The sequence below is a fragment of the Engraulis encrasicolus genome, chromosome 5, assembly GCF_034702125.1.
Source record: "Engraulis encrasicolus isolate BLACKSEA-1 chromosome 5, IST_EnEncr_1.0, whole genome shotgun sequence".
Classification (NCBI taxonomy): domain Eukaryota; kingdom Metazoa; phylum Chordata; class Actinopteri; order Clupeiformes; family Engraulidae; genus Engraulis; species Engraulis encrasicolus.
In genome coordinates, this window is record NC_085861.1 from 40,680,270 (window position 1) to 40,700,918 (window position 20,649).

At 44.9% G+C, this 20,649-nt stretch overlaps 1 protein-coding gene across 3 annotated transcripts in view; it reads left to right on the forward strand.

Annotated features, from left to right (window-relative positions):
- rgl2 (ral guanine nucleotide dissociation stimulator-like 2) overlaps positions 1 to 20,005 on the forward strand; it is a 39,550-nt gene extending 19,545 nt beyond the window's left edge. For all 3 annotated transcript variants that reach the window (XM_063199372.1, XM_063199373.1, XM_063199374.1), the window contains 11 exons: positions 475 to 578; positions 977 to 1,061; positions 3,528 to 3,563; positions 3,763 to 3,849; positions 4,581 to 4,613; positions 5,335 to 5,456; positions 6,784 to 6,873; positions 15,120 to 15,213; positions 15,701 to 15,928; positions 16,289 to 16,403; positions 17,721 to 20,005. In XM_063199372.1, coding sequence (XP_063055442.1) covers positions 475 to 578; positions 977 to 1,061; positions 3,528 to 3,563; positions 3,763 to 3,849; positions 4,581 to 4,613; positions 5,335 to 5,456; positions 6,784 to 6,873; positions 15,120 to 15,213; positions 15,701 to 15,928; positions 16,289 to 16,403; positions 17,721 to 17,902 — 1,176 coding nt within the window. In that variant the 3' untranslated portion in view covers positions 17,903 to 20,005. The remainder of the gene's footprint in view (positions 1 to 474; positions 579 to 976; positions 1,062 to 3,527; positions 3,564 to 3,762; positions 3,850 to 4,580; positions 4,614 to 5,334; positions 5,457 to 6,783; positions 6,874 to 15,119; positions 15,214 to 15,700; positions 15,929 to 16,288; positions 16,404 to 17,720) is intronic.
- Positions 20,006 to 20,649: the final 644 nt, after the last annotated feature.

Consider the following 20,649-nt stretch of genomic DNA (forward strand, 5'->3'; position numbering starts at 1 on the left):
AAACTGCCTTCATCCCACTGCCTTTAGTCTTATCCCGTTTCTGGTTCCTCAACAAACATTGTCTGTCCAAAACAACCCATCACCCTCTTTTTAGTCATGTATAGCACCGAGTTATTCATTTGCATTCACTTGCATTCACTAAGTAGTGCAAAGAATGACTTGAATGTTCTATCTGTGATCAGAATGGAATGACAAGCCTTCCCTTATCTTTCCTTGGTTTCTGTCATGAATAAACATAACTGTGTTTTGGTTGAATCGTAGTCAAGATTTTGTGAGTCTGGTTTGTAATAGCCCCCAAAACAATTGCTTTTGTATATTGTGAACTTTACCCCTTTCTTAGCTGAGATTTGGCACACAGAAAATTCTGGAGAATACTGTAATTACTGGGGTTGTTCAGTCATTGTTTCCATATTATTCGGCTTTGTACGGGGCCGCGCACTAAAAGCTCAGGTGTTTCCTCCGCTTCTTCCGCAGGCCTGCCGAGCCAGAAAGAACTTCTCCTCCCTCTACGCCATTGTGTCGGCGCTCCAGAGCAACCCTTTGCACAGACTGAGGCGGACTTGGCAGGAAACTGACAGGTAAGGGTGTGATGGGTGATTGATTTCTCTTTTTTTGTTGTTGTTGCACTAAAGCACAGAATAGCAATACAATACAAGCCGGCTGTCTAACCATCATATTAGTAAAACAAAAAACCTATCCCTCTATTTTGCTAGTGCATAGATATGAGTTTTGTATTCTGCCCTTCAAAGGCTAAGTGCAGTAACTACATAATTTGTCAAAATTGAGTTTCGACTCAAAATGCTTTGAAGGTATCTTTGTCAGTTTCAGTGTTGGTGTAGTTACTGCACTTTGCCTTTGTTGGGTAGTATTAAAAAAGGAGAGCTGTAACACTAAAACCAACTCTTGATTGTTTGTTTTTTTATGTGTTTTTTTGTGTGTGTGTGTGGTTTTTTTTTTGCTGTTTTGACGACGGCAGGGAGGCGGTAAGACGATACGAGGAGCTGTCATCCATTTTCTCCGAGCGAGACAACTACTCACAGAGCCGGGAGCTTCTCAAGGAGGTGAGTCACGGATTAATCCCCGCGCTCGCTTGCTCTCTCGCTCGCTCGCTCGCCCGGCGGAGGACTCAACTCCGCTAAAGCAAGCAAGCAAGCAGCCTCGCGAGGTGCTGACGCTAATGCACTACATGACACGACTTGAAAGGCAATTCTCCCTGCTCGTGCTGGTGCTCTGTATGTGTGTGTGTCTTAGTTTTTGTGTGAGAGTATGTGTTGTGTCGCATGCATTTGTGCACAGTAAAAAAAAACTTCAGTGTTAATTGAACACCTAGAGAGTACAATGGGACCGAATACACTCTAGAGGATGTAAAATCTACTCTCAAAGTGTTGAATTGGCACTGAATGTTTTACTGTGTGTGTGTGTGTGTGTGCGTGTGCGATGCGTGCGTGCGTGCGTGCGTGCGTGCGTGCGTGCGTGCGTGCGTGCGTGCGTGCGCGCATGCGTGTGTGTGCGTGTGCGTGTGTTTGTGTGTGTGTGTTTGTGTGTACTGTACCTGCACCAGAGACGCCCAGTGTGGTTGAGGCAAATATCACCACTAAAGCTGCGTAATTATATCCCCGAAACGCGGAGCGTCGGGGATGTAATGGTTTTGCGTGCGCCGCCGCCGCGTCCGCGTCCGCCGCCGCCGCGTCCGCCGCCGCCGCGTCCGCGTCCGCCGCCGCCGCCGCCGCCGCGTAAGGTCTTTCGTGTTAACGCGATAACTTTTGAACGGATGTTTGGATTTGTCCCAGATTTTTTGGGTGAATGCTCTAGGGCAGGTTCATGAACTGATTCGAGTTTGGAGGTCAACACTTTCAAGATGGCTGAATTCAAGATGGCCGAATTTTTGTTTGGTCCATAACTTCTGACCGGGTGGATGGATTTGTCCCAGATTTGGTGTGTGAATGCTCTAGGGTAGGTTCATGAACTGCTTCGAGTTGGGAGGTCAACACTTTCAAGATGGCTGAATTCAAGATGGACGAATTTTTGTTTGGTCCATAACTTCTGACCGGGTGGATGGATTTGTCCCAGATTCGGTGTGTGAATGCTCTAGGGTAGGTTCATGAACTGATTCGAGTTTGGAGGTCAACACTTTCAAGATGGCTGAATTCAAGATGGCCGAATTATTCTTTGGTCCATAACTACTGACCGGGTGGATGGATTTGTCCCAGATTTTGTGTGTGAATGCTCTAGGGTAGGTTCATGAACTGATTCGAGTTTGGAAGACAACACTTTCAAAATGGCGGAATTTTCATCTGGCCCATAATTTCTGACTGGGTGGATTGATTTGCCCGGTAACACCTTATTTTAATGGTTCACCATTTCGGTGAATCTACCATATTAGGTACAGTGTAATAACTAATGTAACAATATTTAATACCATGTAATACTAGTGTAATACCAGTGTAACAATATGCAATATCAGGTACAGTGTAATAACGAGTGTAACAGTATGCAATACCATGTAATATAGTGTAATATCAGTGTAACAATATACAATACCATGTAATACCACTTACGCACAAACACATGATGTAAGTAAAAAATTACATTGTATTAAATATTGTTACACTGGTTATTACACTGTACCTAATGTGGTATATCCACTGAACCATTAAAACAGTATTACCATTTGCCCCATTTTTTGCTTCATTTTCACAATAGTCGTTTGGTTTTAAGCCTATGCACGTCATGTCACGTCTGTATGTATCATATACGTTTACGAAATGGTGGACGGGAGTGGTAGGAATGATGGGGGACTGGAAGCGTCGCGTTTCGGGGATATACCTTAAGCAGTCGAAGGCGACTGCACAGGCAGTCTAGTTTAAGAAGTGTGAATTCAAGTGGAGACAATGGCATGGCATTGTGTACATGTTTTGCAGTAGTAGCAGCATGGCCTTGTGTACACGTTTTGCTGTAGTTTTGCATCTCTATTGTGCAAAATAATTGAGTTCATTTTTGAGGGACAGTGGGCAAAAAAATGCAGTGTCAGTATAAATAACAATAATAAAATAATAATTTGGAGTGCCTTTCAAGATACCCAAGGACACTTAACATACCAATGGTAACATAGTAATGTATTAAGCCCTTGGTGCAGAGCCTCTGTTATAATATAATATAATATCATATAATATCATACAATATAATATAATATAATATAATATAATATAATATAATATAATATAATATAATATAATATAATATAATGTAATGTAATATAATATAATATTTGACGGGCCCATCTGCAATAGTTAAGTAAGTAGTGTCTCTAAGAGTGCATTTGTAGGGAAAGGACATTCTCTCTGTTTGTATCCTCACAATGTTCACTCTGTCTGTGTCCCTCTCTCGCCATGTCTTTCTCTGTCTCTCTGCCTGTCTCTCTCTCTCTCTGTATGTCTCTCTCTCTCTGTCTGTCCCTTTCTCTGTCTCTCTCTGTCTGTCCCTTTCTCTCTCTCTCTGTCTGTCCCTTTCTCTCTCTCTGCTTGCAGGAGGGCACTTCCAAATTCGCTAACCTGGACTCAAAGGTAAACGTACTGAATAAACTGCATGGGAAAACATTAACCATTGATCTCTAATCACACCACACGGACGCGATGTTCAAAGCCACTGTCATTTTGCACATTAGTGTAATAGTAATCACTGTAGAACTGGATATAAATTCCGCTTGCTTGACCCCAGTCATCCAAGCTCATCTGTGCTGTCCTCTTGTGCTCTCCTCTCCAGTCCAGTGCTCAGGGCACTGTGCCTTACCTGGGCATCTTCCTCACTGACCTCACCATGCTGGACACTGCTGTCAAGGACAAGCTGGAGGTGAGACACCTGCCCCTTTTTTCTCTATCTGCCTCTAACGTTGTGTCTTTGTATGCCTGCCTATCGATCTGTCTCGCTGTCTATGTCTGTCTCTCACGCTATCTCTGTATGTCTGACTGCCTGCCTGCCTGTCTACCTGTCTGTCTGTTTGAAAATGTGTCTGTGTCTGTCAGTCTACTTCTCTGTCTGCATCCATCCGTCTGTCTGTGTCTGTCTCTCTCTTTCTCTCTCTCTCTCTCTCTCTCTCTCTCTCTCTCTCTCTCTCTCTCTCTCTCTCTCTCTCTCTCTCTCTCTCTCTCTCTCTCTCTCTCTCTCTCTCTCTCGCTTTCTCTCTCTCTCTCTCTGGGATATGCACGTGTGATGAAAGCCTGTGGTTAGAAAGAAATTCTTAGAAAGCCTGTTAGAAAAAAGTATGATAAGATTGGCTTGGCTAAAGAAAGAGCCACTTTCCTCCTTGTTAACAGTAAGAAACGCAGGTGCTGCGAATGCTGTATAGAACTAGGTTCTACAACCGTATAAATATCTCTAACCACTTGTGGAAAGACATAAATGTATGCATGAGTGTGTGCGGTGCATTCTTCGATGCTTTGACAGCAATGTTGAGTTTAGTGGCACTTTCTGTCTTCTCTCCTGTTATGTTTTTTATTGCCTTAATGTGATATTGGGAAAAGAGCGTTTTGGTGTCATGAAAAAAAAGCTTTTTTTCACAGTTACTAAATCTTGTTTTTCAGAATGGCTACATCAACTTTGACAAGAGGAGGCGGGTGAGTGCATTTTACAAGACATGCTCCTCTCTTTGCCACTGAGTATTTCCCTTTTCCCAAATTCATCATAATCCAAATGTTCAGCATAAAGGATCTGTGCATGTCTCAGTTGTGTAATTACTGTGTACCCAGTATTTTATATTAATGAGACTTGTCTGTCAATGTATAAACCCATGGGCCAAGATATTCTATGTAAATTGGTATTCATTTGTGCTACAGTGCAGTGAGTGTAAAGGGGAAGATAGTTAGTCATATGTTTAATCATTTTATAGAAAATGGTTTCCCATCATATTTATTTTTATATGAAATATGATTTGGTCATATTTACCCATCACTTCGTGACCTCGTAGGGCGTACTGCTCCGCTAGTGGAACTCTTTGTTGATACTAGACTTAACCACAGGTGTCAAAAGTAAAAGTAAAAATAAACGAAACACAATTTCCTTCCAACACATTTAACTTATTTGAATAACCAGCAGACGTGTGTACTTGTCTTGTGATCAGCTACCCACTATCATGTGGTAGTTGTACTTACACCACAAATTTACTTTTACTTTTGACACCTCTGAACTTATCTATCATAGTACTACACTTCCATGACATTACACAGAATCTTAAGCAATGTGTATCGACTTAGTCATTGCCATTCTGGTGACACCAAATGTATAACATAGCTTTTAATCTGAGCTTCTTGTTTTGTTTTAATGGTTTTACGCCACCAGGAGTTTGAGGTTCTGGCCCAGATCCGCCTCCTGCAGTCTTCCAGTAAGAACTGCATCTTCACCTCCGACGAGGCCTTCCTGCTCTGGTACCACAGCGTACCCACGCTGAGCGAAGAAGAAAGGTGAGGAGGAGGCGCACACACACACACATCCCCAGTCACATGCGTATGTGGCACAGTGCATAACGCCTTCCCACGTCCTAGATGCATCTCACTGGGCCAGATGAGTGAACATTTCTGTCATAACTGTTTACAAAGTGACAGATTGAGGACATTGCATCTTATATTGTTTGAATGAGATGGATGAGTCAAAGTGCAATTCTTTCTTGAAGTGCCCAATTTCTGATTTCGAAGGGCGTGTTGGCACATAAAGATAGCTTCAAAGTTGTAGACAAAATTCCTGCAGTCCATCCATTTCACTTGCATTTCAATTACTCACAACATTCGAAACAATGTGAGCGATTAAAAATGCAAGCGTTATGTATGGTGTGCAGGATTTTGGTCTACTTTTTATTTTTTTTTATTTTATTTTTTATTTTACCTTTATTTTACCAGGGAAATAAAATCACATTGAGAATAAAATTCTCTTTTACAAGTGAGCCCTGGCCAAGGCGGCAGCACACATAAAAGTTACATTTACAGACAGGACACAGACAAAACAGAACAAATCAGTATGGATAAAGAGATAAAATTACACAATAAAAACCATAAAATAATAAACATAAAACAACATTAGAAGGAAATTAAAATATTAAAAGCAAGTGCAGACAGATTTAAAAGTGTCATTAAGATAGGTTTTAAACTCAGCTACAGACATAAAAACAGCAAGCTTAAGAGATTTCTGCAGTTCATTCCAGTGAGTTGGGGCACAATGAATAAAAGCAGTTTTACCAAATTCAGTTTTTATCATGGGGACATTTAAAACAATGTAGCTACTTGAGCGTAGATTGTATCCTTGACTGCTAAAAGATAAAAGGCTCTGTATATACAAGGGGAGCTGGCCAACTAAGGCCTTGTATACGAATAAAAGCCAATGTTTATGACGTCTAAAATCTAGTGATGGCCAGCCTACTAGGTCATACAACACACAATGGTGCGTAGAATGCTTTCTTCTAGTGATGAATCTTAAAGCAGAGTGATAAGTAGAGTCAAGTGATTGTAAAAGTGCCTTGGTGGTATTTCTATAAATAGTACTTTGAACCATTGGTTACATCCAACGCACCCGTTCAATTTGAGGTGTGCAAAAGAATCCCATGTCGAACATGAAAATAGTTTGAATCATAAAGGCACACCATGATGAATCATTACGTGGGCAACATGTTTGCAGAGCGGCTAATGGCTAAAGGTCATATTTTAATGCAACTTTGCATGAAGCATTTGCATCACGCATATTTTCCACAGTAGTACAGTAGGTCTGTTGATTCTAAACTCTCTTTGTGTTTAATTACAGCTACAGGTTATCCAATCAGATCGAAGCTCCTTGTGAACCCAGTCCCGCCCGCAGCGTGAACCCCACTGTCATCATCACGCAGTGTCCCAAGTGAGCCACCGTACACTTGCACACTCACAATACAGCCCCTCACTCACTCATTCACTCACATCATTACCCCATTGTCATCAACTCCACTGTTATCACCAGCCAGTGTCCCACCTCCCACGTAAATCACCGTACACTCACAGTCCCACAATACAGCCTCTCTCCCTATAGCGAAGGGGAGTAGAGTTAGGGTGAATCCCATTACACCCCTTTTCCCTATGCCAATCCCCTTTGCCTTTGTTTTGCGCGTCCACGTGTAGGCGTAGTGGCATCCCGATTCACGTTCAGACAGATGGGTAGGGGTGCGCGAACCCCTCCGCACGGAGATTGTCCACAAGTTTAAGTATTTTCGCCGCAATTGACGGTTTTGAAGTGGTAATAATTATTCCATTGTACTAAGTTTAGCATTGTCCTAATGTGTGATGGCCCTTTTCTCCGTGAAACGCACATGAAAAAATCGCTATTAACGTCAACCTAATGCATGGAGTGTCATTCCTTGATTGTTGAAGGGATATCCCAATTCGTAGCGGTTGCGTTTCAAGCCCTGCACCTTACAGCTTAATTGGAAAACATGAGGGGCACGGGGAAGGCGTAGGGATAGGGGTAGAGATTAGTAATGGGAAAGGCCCTTACTCAGCCAGGACTCGAATCCCGACCCTTTGGGGTAGTAAACTGGGGCTCTGATCACTACACCAAAGAGCCAGGCTCGTTGGCTTGACAGTCAGAACACACCCACAACCCTAGTGATGGTCACTCCATCACACTACATCCATCGCACCCGTGCGCTTCACACACTCATGGTGTCCCTCATGCAACAGCCCATCATGCTACTCCCATCCAGTGTGCCCCATCATCCATGCTTCACCCATCACTGGGGTCTCTTGCACCAAGGTCACCAATTCTGGAGGTCCCTCACATTTCTACCATGAAGACTCGAGAGGCAAATGAACGTTATTAACATTTATTGAACAATAGACATGATACAAAAATGCATGAATCCGTTTGGCGAACAATTTACACTTGATATAAAATGCATGAATCTGTTTGGCGAAGGTTCCCGTCTTCGCGTTGAACTCCGGGGTAGGACGGCATATCCTCCAGCGGAGATGGAGGCGGGCGTAGCCTGCCCCCTAACAGACGGGAACCACTGGTGACGGTGGACGGAGGGGTGGTGGTGGCTTCAAAGTCGGCTTAACTGGAAAGGAGAGAACAGAATGAGTGACTGATTTTTAAACAAACGTGAATGCGATCCATTGGCTGAGAGGGAACGATGCATGAGTGATGCGTAACGGGGAAATCCCCAATCTCGCGTTGAGATTGGTTGACGATCCTGGGCAATGATGACGCATGTATGATCTGTCAAAAGGGAGATTGGATGGTTAGCCTAGTAAGTTTGACAGCCGAGAAATTCGAGTCTCCCTGGTAGAATTTACGCAAGCTCCCATTTCTACCATGAAGACTCGAGAGGCAAATGAACGTTATTAACATTTATTGAACAATAGACATGATACAAAAATGCATGAATCCGTTTGGCGAACAATTTACACTTGATATAAAATGCATGAATCTGTTTGGCGAAGGTTCCCGTCTTCGCGTTGAACTCCGGGGTAGGACGGCATATCCTCCAGCGGAGATGGAGGCGGGCGTAGCCTGCCCCAAAAATAGAGATTAGAAGTGAACTCACCTACAGCTTACAAGGAGACACCATCTGAAAGACATGAGAAGTTAGTTAGATGATTGATTGATAGACGGAAGATGAAGGACGATAGGTGATGATGATGATGATGATGATGATGATGATGATGATAATGATGATAATGATGACAATGATGACAATGATGATGGGTGATAGGTTGGAAGACGAATGATGATAGATTAAATGAGATTATAAATGATAGGGATGTTCTAAGGCTTAAGCTATGGGCGGCAGTCTAGCCGAGGCATGAAGCCTGTGATGATGATGGTGATGATAATGTCGGTACCTTTGGCTATGCAAGAAGACACGGCGCGGATGCGCTGAGAGCAGAGAGACAGCACGGCGGTAGGTTATGCTTGAGAGATGCACCTTGGGCAGGAGAGCGCTGTGAACTTAGAGTGTGACGGGAGAAGGTGGGGAGCCAGAACCGTGACCTTAGTCAGGAGAAAGTGGAGGCTTAAGCTATGGGCGGTGGCCCGGCAGAGGCTGGAGCCCTGTGATGATGACGATGATGATGATGATGATGCTATGTTAACGGGCGATGGCAGTAGGGCGTAATGATTTGATTGATAGATGCACCTTGGTCAGGAGAGTGCTGAAAACTTAGATTATGACAGTAGGTAGGGAGCCGGAATCGTGACCTAAGGGAGAGAGTAGAACATGGTGATGAATGAGTAAATGAATGAATGGATGAATGAATGAACGTAGGCTATAATATAATGTAATATGGTATGATAGTTGACATCACGGATAAACAACTACGGCAACTAGCCAGGCTGGTTCGATGTTACAAAATATGGAGATAACAGGCTTACGGACCACTATAAAATCAATCTGATAGATGAGAGAAGGATAGAATACAGACATGACCGGGTGACCGGAGCGATAGCCCCCCAAGAGATAGAGTGAATGCCGCCGGTGCAGCAAAATACCACCGTCACCAGAAATGAGAATAGAAAACATAAAGTTACAGACCAGATATAGCATGCTTCAAAGACGTGATGAGGAGTGAGGCAAATGCAGGAAGCGCATGCGCCAGACGACCAACGGCCGAGCGCCTTGATCGCAGTAGGGGACAGACCCCGCTTAGTGGCCGTGGTGGCCACGCCGATTCTGAACGAGCGTGCTGTATACCTCTTGGGCGAGGAATGAGAAGAAGGAAACAGAGTTAACAGAACAGAAACAGCACACTGAGCAAGATGACAAAGCGAGGAATGAGCCGAATGCAACACGCACATGCGTCGGACAACCAGCAGCCCATTGCCTTGAAAGCCCGCACTATGCAGGCGTCTGCCCAGAGTGATGAGAGAGACAGCTTGAGACAAAGCATGAGTAGCTAACATTAAAGACAAGCACAAACTGGTAATCACGACCTAAGAGAGGGAGATAGCAGAGCTTGTAGCTGAAACAAACAATGAATAAAACACCAAGAAAACATCTCGACCAAGAAAATAATAACCCCATGTCAATTATGATGAACACCTACGCGGTGTGGCGCGGTGAATGCTTGTGCAAAGCAGGCATTGACACAGGCAGTGGGGCGGATGCCCTGGTTGGTTGAGAGAGACAACTTGCGGTAACTGCATGATTAGACTAGCAATAAAAAAGGGGGGCACCTTAGTCAGGAGAATGCAGAAAGTGCGAGCTTACGACAGAGGAGAGTTGGAGAGCCGGTTATCGAGACCTGAGAGGGACAGAGCAGAAAGCTGAAACATCACTGAATAACGGCACCAGAACAAAAACGGCATATCAAAATAGACATAAACTCCTACTCGCTACCAGTGGGTAGCTGTGATAAGTTTGTCATGCAGGATGGATGAGGATACCGATACAACCAGGTGACTAGCGTTAAAGTTGGGGCGACAACCCAGTGCGATGCTGAGGCGATGGCCCATTGTGATGCCGAGTTGTGATGTTGAGTCGTGGTGTTGAGGTGCGACAGCCCAGGGCAATGCTGAGGTGTGCCATTGATGCACGAGCCCTGAGGCGCCGGCCCAGGGTGATGTAGAGTCGCCGGCCCAGGGTGATGTAGAGTCGCCGGCCCAGGGTGATGTTGAGTCGCCGGCCCAGGGTGATGTTGAGTCGCCGGCCCAGGGTGATGTTGAGTCGCCGGCCCAGGGTGATGTTGAGTCGCCGGCCCAGGGTGATGTAGAGTCGCCGGCCCAGGGTGATGTAGAGTCGCCGGCCCAGGGTGATGTAGAGTCGCCGGCCCAGGATGATGTAGAGTCGCCGGCCCAGGATGATGTAGAGTCGCCGGCCCAGGATGATGTAGAGTCGCCGGCCCAGGATGACGTTGGGGCCGATGCCCAGTCCAATGTTGGGGCCGATGCCCAGTCCAATGTTGGGGCCGATGCCCAGTCCGTCGTCGGGGCCAATACCCAGTCCGTCGCCGGGTCCAGAGCCCAGTCCGTCGCCAGGGCCAGAGCCCAGTCCGTCGTCGGGGCCAGAGCCCAGTCCATCGTCGGGGCCGATGCCCAGTCCGACGTCGGGGCCGATGCCCAGTCCGACGTCGGGGCCGATGCCCAGTCCGACGTTGGGGCCGATGCCCAGTCCGATGTTGGGGCCGATGCCCAGTGCATGACGTAGCGTATGCCCTACGTGGAGCGGCAGGCGCACATGTATGTGAAAGTGCACGGGAAAGCAGCAGAGACCACCATCACCAGATATGAGAAAACAAACGCAATACGACACATCACAGTCCGAGCGCCCTGACGATTCCAATGAAATAAGGGCACGAGTGGTGTACAGAGTGAGAGGGTTAGCCCATAGATGGCTACCAATGGGGTGTGATCAGAACCCTGACAGGACTCCATGGGCAGAGTTTCATGTATAATTTAAGTATGATTATTAACGGTCATCATCGATGTACTTCCCACGGATATCACTCATTTATGTACTTAAATTTGGACGGTGTAGGCCTATATGTAGCCCATTGTGATCAGAATAACTCGAATAGACAAGGCATTGCGACCGGCTACAATATCCCTCGATGCTCGGCGACCGGGCGCAGGCCGAAAGCCCCGCGTGATCTTTAAAGGTACACTGTGCAGGAAATGGTCAAAAAAAAGAACTGCAACTATGCTGCTCGTTGAAACTGAGCTGCCTATTGCCAAATTTGGTCATTACATGAACATTTACCATGTAATAAACAATATTTTCTAGTATGGTCCAAGTAAAGTCATATTTTTTGGAGCTAAAAATTGCTATTTGGTAAATTCAAAAATGGTGGACCATGGAGAAGATTCCCCCTTACATGAAAGAAAAGTGCCTTTTTTTTCTTTTTTTTTCCCAGTCATAAGGAATACTTAGAATTTGATGGTGGGGGTAAGTATTCATGAAAAAGGTAATTAGTGAATTGGCAGCATGAATTCTGGAAATAAACAACTAAAAATCTCACACAGTGTCCCTTTAACTTAATCCAGCCCTGAATGACTTGAAGCGGGAGTGAGGAAGCAAGGTACACTTATCAATACAAACTGCAGGCAGTGCGATGACATGAGGTGATGATTGGCACGCGCGCATAAGCTTAATGTGCGATCCAGAAGTCTAGGCCTACGAACCGAAGTCATAACTCTTAAAAGTCAACGAGACCGCCACATGGGCCAGTCCATGCAAACGAAAACGTAAAATAGGCTCGTGTTGTGGGCATAGGCTACTGAACGGAACATTGAAAATAGGCAGGTGCAAACTGATGAACGCACGACCGGAATCCACATGAATGAAAAACTGTAGGCGGTGCTACGGCCCGTAGGCTGAGGTCCTTGCAACATCGCTCTGGAACATAGGACGTACGCTTGTAATCAGGACAATTAAGAACGAGTGCATGGCTCTGCAATGTCCTCCGTCCGGTGTCGTGACAGGCAGTAGCACGAAATAACACAGAAGGTAATGTCGGGTTATGCATGCGGGCGAGGCGCTTCGATATATAAGTAGCCCATTTAAATCTGTACCCCCAGCAAACGTTCCAAAAAAGCCACACCAGCCGGTTCATAAATGCTCTATAATATCGGCAATCGAATCACCAGTCCATCCGCAGCAGATGAGGCCGACGAGGACCAAGTAAATTGTGACTCGCAGTACCCATAACGCCTCCGAAAAAACAAATGTGCTGAGCATATAAGCTGGCTAAGTGCGCGAGGCGCAACGAGAGAGCACCGCGGGCCCAGTTACTTCGATTCCGCCCTTCCCCAGCAAATGTTCCAAAAGTCACTCCAACCAGTTCATGGAATTCTCCCAAATGACCGCAAACGAAACGTAGGCCATCAGTCAACCAGCGGCAGACGAGACTGATATCCGAGACAGTGCAACAAGCCGAGTATGAGGCATAAGAGGCGACTTGCCTGGACAACAACTTCCCCGCAAAAATAGTCATTCGCTGAGATAAACGTTCCCTGGGTCCGCAGGACAAGTGAAGGGAAAGCCGCCAGGTTACTCACGAATGCAACCACATAGCATGAAATCCATCCACAGGCAGGCTAGTTCAAAAGCAAATCCACAAGCGTCGGGAAATCAGGGAGCGGCGTGCCAAACAAATTGATTGAAGCCTTGCGAGAAAATTATTAGGCTATTAAAAAGCACCGATTGCGTGCCACGCGTTTGAGCGGTTGAAAATCCCATCCCAGCAACGGCAAGGTGAGGAGTTATCAAGTAACCAGGTAGAAAATAAACGGAATGTTTGATAACGAAAACGCCGGACAGCCACTTCAAAGTCGGCTTAACTGGAAAGGAGAGAACAGAATGAGTGACTGATTTTTAAACAAACGTGAATGCGATCCATTGGCTGAGAGGGAACGATGCATGAGTGATGCGTAACGGGGAAATCCCCAATCTCGCGTTGAGATTGGTTGACGATCCTGGGCAATGATGACGCATGTATGATCTGTCAAAAGGGAGATTGGATGGTTAGCCTAGTAAGTTTGACAGCCGAGAAATTCGAGTCTCCCTGGTAGAATTTACGCAAGCTCCCATGGAATTACGGCTCACACACAATGGGTATGCTTCTGATGGCCTCATGTTAGCCATCCCACTTCTGACACCATTTGTAGCAAAGGTGAGTAAAGTTGCCCAGCCGGTGTCCTGTCGATATAAGCTCCCTGTCGAGCTCCGTTTCGCTACTGAGCATGCGCACGCATGCGCTACCAAACAGCTGATCTTAGTTTACATGCTGGATACCAACTGCAGTAAGCGACGCTGTTACAAGTAGGTTTGCAGAACAGGGAAACATCCGTGCCCCATAAGCTGGTGAGAGAGATGCATTGCACTACAGCACCGAGTCATCTTTGCGCACACCCTCGTACTCTTCCTTGCGAAAAAGTACCCCGCGCCAAACTTTTCCTAAAATAGCAAATGGCATCTAATAATCAACCCTAGACACTGATGTAAGATAATCTGACCTATGCCTACTCCCCTCGTTGCATCAAACTTTTCCCAAGTAGCCCATGGCAGCCCAAGTTTAGCTACTGGTAGCTCATCTTGACAGAACACCGGAACTCGAACCTTGACCTTCTGGGGTAGTAAACTGGGGCTCTGACCGCTACACCAAAGAGCCAGGCTCGTTGGTGTGACAGTCAGAACACACCCACAACCCTAGTGATGGTCACTCCATCACACTCACTCACTCACTCACATCCTCACTTGCTTGCTCACACTCTCGCTCACTCCGTCAATCATTCAGTCACTCACTCACTCACTCACTTCATTACCGACTGTCCCTAATGAGCCACCATACGCTCTCTCACTCACTCATTCCCAGCAATCAGCAGCATTGATCGCTCACTCAGTCTTCACCCAATGACTTTTTGTTTTTTCTCAACCATTTCTCAGCCCATCTACCCACAGCATTACCTCACGGTGCTCAGTGCTCAGCCACAACATCTATTTACAACAGCCACTCAGTCAGTCCTCATATTTCAGTCATCTCTTTATGCAGTTGCATCACATGACTCACCAAATAGACAGTGCGGATCATCTTTAGTGCTGATCAGTGTATGGATTCTTTTTTTTTTTTTTAGACATTTGTGGGGCTTTTTATGCATTTATTGTGATAGGACAGTTATAGAGAGACAGGAAACATGTGGGGAGGAATGGGGAAGGATCGGCAAATGACCAGAGCAGGAATTGAACCCGGGTCGCTGACGTAAAGAAGCCCTGTGCCCTACCGTTAGACCATGGTAGGGCCCAGTGTATGGATTCTTGAGCAAACTTGCATGTCCTGTTTTCGTAATTTATTCATTAGAGTGAGGCAAAAGGGTTTTTCCTAAAAAAAGGGGAGGGGGCTTTTCCTCATCAAGGAGTTCAGGTGCACTGAAATGCAGCATGGGACACCATTGTCATTGCACTCATAAGACTCTTCCCAAATGTATTAGTTATTATGTGCCTGATGCTTTTGTGAAAAACAGCTCCCTCTGCTTACAGCGAGTCTCTCAAAGCACTTAATACTTAGATTTCCTTGGTGATGTAGTGATTTAACTCTCTCTCTCTCTCTCTCTCTCTCTCTCTCTTTCTCTCTCCTCTCCATCTCTCTCTCCTCCATCTCTGTGTTTTTTTTTTGCAGTTCAAACTCTGCTGTGAGCAATCCCATGCTCGATGGCGATGGAATATTTGACTTCCCCTCCCCCGTCAATCAGCTGCTGTCTAAGCTTGCCAGGGTATGAGCTTTGAGATTTAGAGACTGAACACCAGCACACTTCATTTGCACCTCATGCACAGTAAAAAAAACCTCTCCAAGTGTTGATTCAGCACTTGGAGAGTTGATATAACATCTTCTAGAACAGGGATGTCAAATTTTACTTTGCTCTTGAGATCATTTCAAATGTGTTTTACAGTTGGCCCACATGCACCATTAATATAGTATATAAAAAATATGAATTGAATACAACATGTCTGTTTGTGGGTTTTTTTTGCCTGGTGGGTTGGACCAGCCTCACACCAAAGGGCATGAACTTAGCACCGTGATGCCAACGCAGTGTGCCAACCATTGGTTTCACATTTTGCCTATGGTGCAAACCCAGACTATATATTTCATGTTCTAGTCTGTCTGACCTGGCTGATGCCCATACAAAAACATGATTACTGTCTATCTTAATTTCCTCTGTGATAAATGAAGTATAGATATAATTTTTTGTATTACCTCAGCATATGAAATCCCCTTCCGTCTCCTGTCTGGACGTGGACTCGTCGCCCCCTGTGCCCGCGGACCAAACCCCCACTGCCCTGACGCCCTCCACACCCATCAAGTCCCATCGCCGCTCTGTCTCCTGTGGCAACAACCCCGCCGGCACCCCCCAGGGCTCGGGGCCCGACATGCGCATCATCCGAATACGCATGGACCTGCACGACGGAAATTTATACCGGAGCATCCTGGTACCCTATCCATTTTCTTGTTGTTAATGGCATTTTTTGAATTGGATGTCAGAAAACATTATCTGTCTTCTTTGTTTGTGTGTGTGTGTGTGTGTGTGTGTGTGTGTGTGTGTGTGTGTGTGTGTGTGTGTGTGTGCGCGCGTGTGTGTGTGTGTGTGGAACACACATGCACAAGAGCTGAGAAGCATACACAGAGAATGCAGCACGGCATGGCATGGCTAATGGAAAATCCAGGACTAGCTGTCATGCTCTGCATGCCTCTCAGTTTTAATATTTCTCTTGTCTCTTGTGTTTTTCCCTCTCCCTCCTCTCCTCCCCCCCCCCCCCCCCCTCTCGTTCATTTGTTCCGTGCTCCCCCAGGTTACGAGTAATGACAAAACTCCCTCGGTAATCCGCTCGGCTTTGGAGAAGCATAACCAAGACACCACGGAAGTCTCCAAATATGAGCTTATCCAACTACTGCCAGAGGGGAGAGGTACTTTATATGATCCGCGCCTGTGTTTGCTTTGCTGTAATGACGCAGAAAGTGTCTCTCATAATGTTTTTTTTCGAGTGCAGTGCAATATTGTGATTTGTCTTTGTGATGTTGAATCGACCGGAGCGACTTCAGTAACTTTAGAAGTTGAGGCATCACTGTCAGAGAGAGATTTATTACAGAAGCAAAGCTTATGAAATAGTGGGTGCTTTGGTGAAAGCCTTTAATAAACAGACACCTGACAAGAAAACATCTGCAGTGATATTGTATTTGATGGAAGTGTGAAGTCAACGCACTACAGAAGGACTCTCAGATTGTCTTTGACTTTGTCAACCAGTTTTGTCTTCCTTCAGGGGTGATAGGCATTGTGTAGAGTCTAAAGTAGAGGTAGCAGAGTGTGTGTGTGTTTGTGTGTGTGTTTGTATGTGTGTGTGTGTGTGTGTGTGTGTGTGTGTGTGTGTGTGTGTGTGTGTGTGTGTGTGTGTGTGTGTGTGTGTGTGTGTGTGTGTGTGTGTGTGTGTGTGTGTGTGTGTGTGTGAGAGAGAGAGCACTTTCTCATGGGAACCCGACACTTGACGACTTCCTGGCAGCCTCCAGAGCTGGTGTGTGAATGTGAGAATGTGTATGTGTATTTAAAAGAGCTTTGAGTGAACTGTATTCTGATACTGTGTTTAAATACAGTACATCATGATTCATTTGATTAATTGACAGTAAGCGCAGATGGGCCAAAGATTTTCAATATGGCGACCCAAAATAATTGGTTCTACACGTCATCAATGCAACTATTGGTGGGATCAATTCCGTTCTCCTGAATGGCCGTTACTATGCCATTGAACTACATTCATTCTGAACCCACTCTAGTCTCCTAAAGGGGCATGGCAGCCATATGCTGGTAGCTTAGAACTTAACATCATATTGATTCCAGAACAAACTCCTTATGAACGTTTTCCTCCTTATCAATCGTCTCTGGATGAGCTCATTGACAGGAGATTATTCCGTCTTTGTTGAAAACACTCACTCAACTAAATCGTACCATTGTTATGACATTATCAAAAGGCTTAAGTGACAGAACAGTAACAAGATAAATTAATATGGTTACCATTTTGTTAACAGCAAACTTTTTAGGAGATCCAAAGTTAAGGAGATCTTGACTTTAGGAGATCCGAACATAGAGGATTAGCTTTCCTTGAAGAATGCCATCTGGCCTAAAGCTTGTTTGCCCTAAACAAGCAGCCTCTTGAGGGCCTCAAACGTCATAACTTCAAGAGGCATTAAATAGGATGTTGTGTTTTTTCTTTCTTATCCTGTCCTGTGCAGAGCTGACCATTCCTGCCACAGGAAACGTCTTCTACGCCATGACCTCATCGAGTGTGGACTTCCTGTTGAGGAGACGGAAGGGAAGCCCGCCGTCCGGCTCGCCCTCCATCAGCAGCGAGACCAGCGCCACTTTCCCCCGCGCCAAGACCAAAGCTCACCGGCTGGTCCGCACGCTCTTCTGACATCCACTGTGTGCACGTTCAAGTATTCGCAAGTAGTGCTCTCCCCACTGCAGAGGACTTCTGAGTCTGACCCCACCAGGTCATCCTTGCCCTGAGTCTCCACCCATCTCCATCACAACAGGAGATGAAGTTGAAACTAGAAACTGTCTGGCTGGTCCATGTGTGTGATAAACAAGAGCTAAGTGGACTGAACTCGGGACCTCGGGACCTTGAGACCCTGACCTTAAACTCTGCCAAGTCCTGAGAAGAGAACTCACCCCAAGTACTGACTCCACCTCAAGGACGTCAGCCTAGGATTTGATCACTAGGAGATATTTCATATTCTAGAGAACCAGTTCCGAATGTTACATATATTTAATTTTATGAAACATGTTTCATATATGTTTAGTCTTTCCTTTAAACGAAGGGCCAATTGCAGTGGCCCTAATCAAGAGTTTATTTTCCAATAAGATGAGTAAGAAGTGTAAAGGGCACCTATTGCAAATTATTGGTGTGTGCCGATCTATCTAGAAACCCACCTGTTTGCCTTTGGAAACCTCCGTCAGAGATTGTCTGTAACTTGCTGCCGTAGCAGAGGCAAACGATACATACCTACGTGGAAACATTACACTAATGTTGAGCACTTACAGATGGTACTTTGGGCGTTTTTCCAATCACATTGCTTTTCTTTATGCACTCTTGCATATGCCCCCTGAATGCCTGACCATCCTTATTACTGAACCAAAGGTTTCAAAAGTCTAACTATTACACATTACGCTTCAACCATCAGAACGTTACATTACAGATCAGCATACTACTTGAAGCACTGCCAACAAAGCTCAAGACAAAAAAAATCAGCTGCAATTTTTAAACAAGAAAAAAAAATATGCAAATACTGGTGGAACAGTAGAAAAACAAAACAAAAACAAAAAACAAGAGGAGCAACATAAGCTGGTGTGTATATACGTATTTATGCCTTATTTGGAGTGATGCTGAAGCTGTTGAGGATCACTCAGTTGTAATTTGTTGTGTTGGTTTGCCGTCATACTCTGGTGACACCTGGAGGGTACTCCAAGGAGCTGGTTCAGTAGTTCACCAGGTAATATCAACCTTGAGGTAGTGGTAAATCATCTAATAGAAGAGCCTGGAGTCCTCATTTTCTTAACTACATGATTCCTGTGGGCTAGTAGCATGTTTACCACTGGCTGCAGGTTAACTCAGCCAGGTGTATCACTTAACCAAGTTCTTGGAATACCCCGCCAGTTGTCATTGGTTTGCTGTTGTACTTTGGTGACACCTGGCTGCCTCTCGCTGTGGTGCTGTTGATATCTCTGCTGAGCCGGAGGCACCAAAGAAGGGCTAGGAGGAGGAGGAGACATATGCGTGTGGTCTTGTTGTGTCGTGTGTATTTGTGTGTGGGAATGTATGCGTGTGTTCTGTTTGTCCCCTTGTGTTGCCTGTAGTCGCTCGTTTGTTAAGTGCCTTGTGTTCTCAGGTGCCCATGCCTTCCATGCATGCTTTGAACAGCACATGGCCGACGTTCAAAGGTAGCAAGTCGTATCTGTACAGTATAATATGGCTATGACAAAGTGATGATCATGCACTACAGTACGCACTACCTGGACTTGTACTGGATGTACAATAAAAGTTATGTTTTGATACTACACCAGTGTTGTGTTCATGTGTTTGCTGAGTATTCGTGGCGATAGCTAGCATAAGATGTAAAGGCAACAAGAAGCAGTGTGACTTGTGTGATGTACTATCTACACTGTACACATGGGAGTGCTATTCACAATGTGTTTCTATAAAAGATGACTGATATACAGTAATAGTGCTTATTTCGGGTAAGCAAGAAAAGTATTGTCTTTCATCCAAATTCATGTACGTTCTTTTATTCCAGAAATACTGTATGATGCGTTATGGTATGGACTCGATAAACATTCTCTAAAAATCAAATGACTCTCAAAAGGTACCGACTGCACAAAACAAAAAAACCCTACATTTTGAATATTGAAGAGTTTCGTTGGAAAACGGCTCAACATTCTCCCAAATGGATATACACATTTTTGCAACCAAGCTCTTCTATTATACATTATACGTCTATACACAGATAAAAAAAAACAATGAAGACTCCTTTGTAGCATTGAAAAACTTGACATCAATATTTCAAAAGTACAGTACTAATATCCCTTCGTTACTCATCCACGTGAACCCATCCTAAATGCATGTTACATAATAGATGAGGTCAGATACCAATACCATTTGGCTTCAACTGATATCTCAGATGTACATAAAAATAATGCCTCTGATTTTGCACTTAGTGGCACCCATAAGTAATACAATTCAGACACATTAGTATTAAATTGTTCTAATATACTCTATAACATTACACATCAAGGACACATTCTGAATGAAATGGAAACAGTAAGGCAAGAGCATTCTCCATATTTGAGTGTTCTGTCATTTTCAGCCTGCTGTTTCATTATTGCATGAACGTTATATTGTGTCCATGGTGATTTTCCCTTAGTCTTAAATTTTGCTTTCATCATCCACCAGTTACACAAGCACCCAGTGCTCTCAGTTGATTCCCAGTTGAGCAGCGTGGTCCATAGACTTAAATGGTGACCAATGACGTTCACAGAAATTTTGGGGGTGTATGAAAACTTCTCTCTGCCTCACTGGCCTTTAGAGCAGTGATTCTCAAACTGTGGGCTGGGGCCCCCTTGTGGGCCACAAGAGGTCCTGAAAATATATCCTCAATTTTTTAA